The sequence below is a fragment of the Dermacentor andersoni genome, chromosome 1 (assembly GCF_023375885.2).
Source record: "Dermacentor andersoni chromosome 1, qqDerAnde1_hic_scaffold, whole genome shotgun sequence".
Lineage (NCBI taxonomy): Eukaryota > Metazoa > Arthropoda > Arachnida > Ixodida > Ixodidae > Dermacentor > Dermacentor andersoni.
The window spans coordinates 314,268,439-314,274,187 of NC_092814.1; the positions used below are offsets into that span (position 1 = coordinate 314,268,439).

The 5,749-nt window shown below is 42.8% G+C and overlaps 1 protein-coding gene across 1 annotated transcript; it reads right to left on the bottom strand.

Annotated features, from left to right (window-relative positions):
- Window positions 1–426: 426 nt before the first annotated feature.
- On the bottom strand, window positions 427–4,936 carry LOC126548089 (antimicrobial peptide microplusin-like). The gene is made up of 5 exons (XM_050196186.2): window positions 4,797–4,936; window positions 3,968–4,029; window positions 2,759–2,848; window positions 1,842–1,868; window positions 427–654 (listed from the first exon to the last, which is right to left on the bottom strand). The coding sequence occupies exons 1-5, from the start codon at window positions 4,870–4,872 to the stop codon at window positions 598–600; spliced, it is 312 nt and encodes a 103-aa protein (XP_050052143.1). The 5' UTR covers window positions 4,873–4,936; the 3' UTR covers window positions 427–597.
- Between the last annotated feature and the right edge of the window lie 813 nt (window positions 4,937–5,749).

The window sequence follows — 5,749 nt, forward strand, 5'->3', positions numbered from 1 at the left end:
CACCTGTACCACTCACTAGCTATGAGTCATTGTGAATCCACGAAATAGCCGGAGAGAAAATTGAAGAGGCGGAAAAGCACAAGATATATCTTCAGACACGCATGCAGTTAATTCTTGGATCGTGATGCTGAGGTCGATTTGTTAGCTGCTGATCTCGCAGGCCGTATTTTGCGCGATCAATACCATGAGTGAGTACAATGACTCCTTCAAAACGTCACCTCCAAAGTTCTCAATAGGCCTGTGGCGGCATCTCAAGATTCTCGCTGGTCGAACACAGCGGCCCTTATTTTTTTACATCCCGCAAAGCCTCAGCATCAGAGTCAATTAAAGAACGCTGATCACGGACTGTTACACCAGGCTTCTCATGGCTTTGCTCTTGTCGCGTTGATCGGTATTAAGAAATCGTCGCTCAGTAGAACAAAGGTGTTTCACGCAAAATTGTATTTATTTTGTCTCATAGCAAAAAAAAAAAAAAAAAGATATTTAAGAATGTACGACTCTCCAGGTCGTAGTCCTGAAATCAGTCTATCTGGATGTTTGTATGCAGGGAGTGTTCTTGAATATATGAGCAGTCAGTTTTCATTTGCCGTCTTCCTCCTACGCGTCCGGGTCGCATGCGGTGGCAGCGTTGTGAATTTCCGTGATCTGTGCTTGCTGTAGAAAAGAAGCAAAATCGTATGTAGCGATTACTGGACAAATCCTATCAAACAAAGGTTTTTTAATTGTTTCTTTTCTTTAAGTTCAGAAGTGTGGGAAATATTTCGTTTAGTATATCCAGACCTTCATAAACACTGTATTAGAGTTAATCTGAAATAACAGTAAATATTACGATACCGTGTGGATAAAGCAGCGCACATGAACAGGACAAAATAGAGTGAACAAAAGAAAACACGACACTTCTTTTTGCGTTCTCTCTGCTTTGTCCCGTTCAGTGCGCTACTTATCCCACACAGTGGGGTGATTAGTCACCAGCTCGTCAAACGTTCCACATCACTGGAAATATTAGGATACTTCAAAGAAAAGAAAACCAGCTCGATAATATAATTTTCTTACGCAGCTGGCGAAAAAAAAAAAGAGTAGTTTCACTTTATTTTGTACTATACATACTTTACTTTGTGGTCCTTCTTTTCTTTTTGCCATTTGAGGTAAATAAAATGTTGTGAAGTAATTGTCTGGATAACTCGGGTTGCTTAAACGACAACTTTTAAGCGACAAGTTTGACTTTGTTACGTTGTTGCGTTAGGCATCTAAGGGTGTAAGTCAATATCGAAAACATAAATGATGATTAGTACTGTCCCTGCACCATGCCAATGGGAAAAATATTTCCCGAATGATTGCATTTTTCACATTATTTGATTTATCAACAATATTCACGTTTCCCGTGGTTACTACATTCATCGGCTTTGACGTAGTTCCTTCTCAACACTGCCACACATCAATGTTCCATCGCTTTGGTTCTGCTTGGGAGGCCGTGCCAGTGGCTCTTGATCTGTTCCTTGAGAGTTGCATTTTGACGCGAAGGAAACATCTTAGCATTGTTATTGTTAATGGTAATATTGTTATTTGGTTTTCTTTTTTTTTTGTCATTGACATCTGTCACAGGCTAGCGAGGTCAGCGGGCTTAAAATGTACATTTGGGTGACTGGATATAACCTAGTGGATATCACTTTTGGCTATCTGCAGTGCCTCGTCATGTGCCTAATGTTTAAGTTAAACGGATGTATAGCCCAGGATCTTGAGCTTAGCAACAGAACGTCGTGTCCGCTGAGCCATCGCACAGGGTGATCAGCGACGTGAAACACAGTTTCTATGCAACTAAAGTATGTGAAATTTGTACTTACTGTGAAATATTGCGCCATCGCCCCTTCCTGTCAAAGAAATAGGTTCACCAAAACTCAATAAATTTATTAACACAAACGACAGCGCTCATACAAAAAAAACGCATGAAAAGGCGACAGTTCTCTGCATGCGCTCTACGCGAAAAACTAAAGGTCAAGTGCAATGATACCTTTATGAACCAATACTTTAGTGTGCTGCATAAACCTATATGTTTATAGATTCTGCTCTCGACGTGTAATGTTTCTTTAGATTTGATTAAACTTCAGTCCAACCACCGGTTGGATGTTTAGGGCTAAATTTTTGTCTTCCAAAGGGAGCGAACTCTCGATACTGTCGCCTACAATGTATCACAGAAAGATAATTATTCAGGTCTCCTTAACTTATTCTACAAGGAGAGCAACGCTGCCGCACTTGAAAACTTTGGCCTCCCTTTGTTTTCGTTCTTCTTACTGCAGTACTTTTGGGAAATGAATGAAAATTCTATGAAAATCAAAGTTAGCATTTACCAGACTGTAACGCTAAACTGGTTCAGGAATCGAACACGTCACCACGGGGTTTTAAGAGAGCCGTTCGACGCACTAAGCAAATCTTGAAGTCGGCACCAACCAGCGCAAGGACGAATGAATTGACAGCTAGAAGAGCAGGAACGCACATTGGCGAACCGCACTCTCCGTTATTGACAAGTACTACCTTAACTGTTGCCGTCAACAAGCAAATTTTTCGCCGAAAAGAACTACCTAATGTTTAGCTGCTATACGCAATCAAAGAGTGACCAAACTGCCCATTCCTCTGCTTTCTTTTCATAAACGCGCTTCCGTGCGTTCAGTCCCGTGTGGGTCAGCCGCTGAAGCTACACTATAGTCACATTTTCCGTAGCTTCTATCTCATGGACAATTTTCAGAACGAAGAGACTACTCACCAAATCGCCTCCCTCGCACAGTTTCCGGATGACGCAGCTCCAGTCCGCGCAGCCAAGAGCAGTCATAGCGTTGTCAAAGCTTTGCTTTGCCTGTAGCACGTAGTCAAACGACATGATCTTGAATTTACAAGGCAAAGATGAACATTTCAGCATAATGAGACATGCTTGAACATGAGTTAATGTAGCAAATAAGGGATGTGCTATAAATAATAAAGAAGGCGAGCATAGCTTTTTAAGCGACATGGGCGTCCACTGTAAGCAAAGGCGCCTTGATATAATGTCGGTTTAACGTAGAATAGATGGTACACGCATATGTGGCCAACGTGAATTAGCGCATATACATACTTAAATGGGTGCTGGTCATTTTCACGTGACTTTGATGCGTTGCGACGACGAATGATTGAAATACGTTCACCCATGTCCATGTGATGCGGCGAAGGTACAGCGAAGATATGGCGTCGTTACTTTCGAGAAAGAAATATACGTGGAAAGCATATTTAGCGCCAGCGAACAAGCACAGAAGGGAGACGACACCACAATGCGCAAACTTCAACAACTTGATTTTTTTTAGTTAGCGCATTGTGGTGTGGTCTCCTCTCTGTCCTTGTTCGCTGACGCTCAATATGATTTCCAAGTCAGTTTACCAACACGCCCAACAAATGGCAATGCTGAGAAAGATACGGTAACGTTTCCATAGAAAAAGAAATGAAATAAGCTCGCTTCCGACTAGTCCATGAGCAGCAGAAACTAACAGTAATAAACAAAACTAATGGCCACATAGTATGTGCTTTTTTTCCAGTGCCGTTCAAGAGTTATAACAAACCCAACCCAGCTCCATAACCAAATCGCGCTTCCCACGTTTTAATGAAATTGCATGCACTTATACAAAGTTCACGTGGGGTGAAAAATATTCTGCGAAAATTGAAGCCTCTTGTCAACAAAGCCTCTCAGATCAGCAGCTGCAAGTAGGAGCACCAATAGCGCCTCTGGGAAGTGCATCAGCATGTGCAGTGGGCGCAATGAAACCACAGACATTTATCTTATCTTTTTAACTCCGCTTGCAGAGTACGTTTTCGAGTAGTAAGGTGCAGAGCGAATTTAAATATTCTGTCTCGTGCTTCGACGTTTGCCCCTTCAGTCACCTTAATGCGACAGCACTGTCTCGCTGAGAGCTCAGCGATGCAATAGGCAAGGATGAATACCTCTTACCGCTTCTGAAAGCATGCCGCGGATACATTCAAGTTCACTCTTCAGCTGCTCATCATCCTTTTCTGCAAAAAGATAAATTCAGAGGGTCGTGAGACATGCAGAGCGACAAGGCTTGTGCCGCTACGCACACTTGACTAATCTTTTAATTGGCATTAGATTACCATAGTCTAGCTATTGACACCTATTAGAGCGCGTACAGTGCTGGCTGTGTAGGCGTTATAGTATATGCATATATGGTATGATTATGGAAACATTTCGTTGCTTTCTGCTCACTCTTAAAGGTCAACATCATGGCAATCATCGACTTCACTATCACTCGTGGTGGGTTCTCCTTATCGAACAATATCCTTTATTGTGAAATGCTTCGTGATTTCTACCTCTGTTCTGCGTTTTGGCTGTGAATGTTGTTCTGTGTACCAGACATGCCATTTGAGAATAAACAGAGCGCGGTAGAAAGCGAAGATATAAGTTAAAACGTGAATAGAGAACCATTATAACATGAATCTGTGAAACTAAACACAAAGCTTCGGCGTCTGTATTTCCTCTGTAACAAGAATTGAATTCAATGCTGGCGATGTACTGTACTTTTTCCGCCTACCATTGATATATAGGTAGGAAAGCATATTCAGGTATCTAAAGCATTACGCCATTGAACGGCCTATAAAGAAGTAGCCATAAATTTTTTTTCGGACCAGAAATTTCGGTACTTTAGCTTGTGATCAAGTGGCTATATCTACTTTATACTTGCAGATACATGTATTACTCGTTATCTGATCGCGTATGCACAGTTCTTTTACGAGTAATACAAGAACCTAACCCATAAACTCACCGCAGAGCTCGAGATGGTGAGCAAAACTCACGGCGGTGACGGTGGCGAGCACGGCGCAGACCAGGAAAGCCTTCATAATTTCTCTGCGGCTCTTAACAATAGAAAATTCCAGAAAGTAACGAGCTCAACGAGTGGTGATACAGGCTTTTTGAATGTTCCTTTTATACACGTAGGAGCGTGATTGCCTCAACGTAGCGGCAATACAACCTGGATAGCAGCTAGAAAAGCTACAGACATGGGCTATTCACGCAAAACAAACGCATCAAATAGGACCCCTATTTGATGCTTTTTGGTTAAACGTGCCGGAATTTGCAAGCTGCACCTGTCATTCGTGGTACTCCAAACACGTGCCGACATTTACGAGCCACACGTGTCATTCGTGGTACTCCAAACGCTCTTACGTCTGTGACTGATGCAGGTATGAACGAATATCCGCCGCACCGGAAAACTACCATCGCACGTGGAGCAAACAAGGATAGACCAATCGCTCAAGGCAGTAGAGCGTATTTTCTTTTTTTGGCTGAAGTGTTGGTTGCACGAAGCCGTGAAATGAGCCCCATGCAGTTGGCTCCCCATCCGGGGCCATCGCCGCTAGTTTTCTGATGTGCGAACTTTGGGCGTTTGCTAAGTGCAATTTCATATAGTCATTCCAAAATGATGATTTCCGCACTCGGCTTTGTTCATCGCATAATTTATTTCCCTTGACCGTCTCGTTTTGTCGCTTATTGACTGGCGCTACTTATAAGCTCATTTCGACGTCACAGCATGCACTCCTATTCCCGCTGACCCACGTCGCGCAACTTCTTTTGTGCGTCACTCGGTTTCGTATGAAGCACTTACGTACTTCCAAAGATTGACCGCCCAGTCTGCGATCATTGAGCTCGTTATGGTTGCTGACAAGTGCCGCAGATAAAGTTGGCATTTTTCCTTCCGGTTAGACTTCCAAGCTTCTT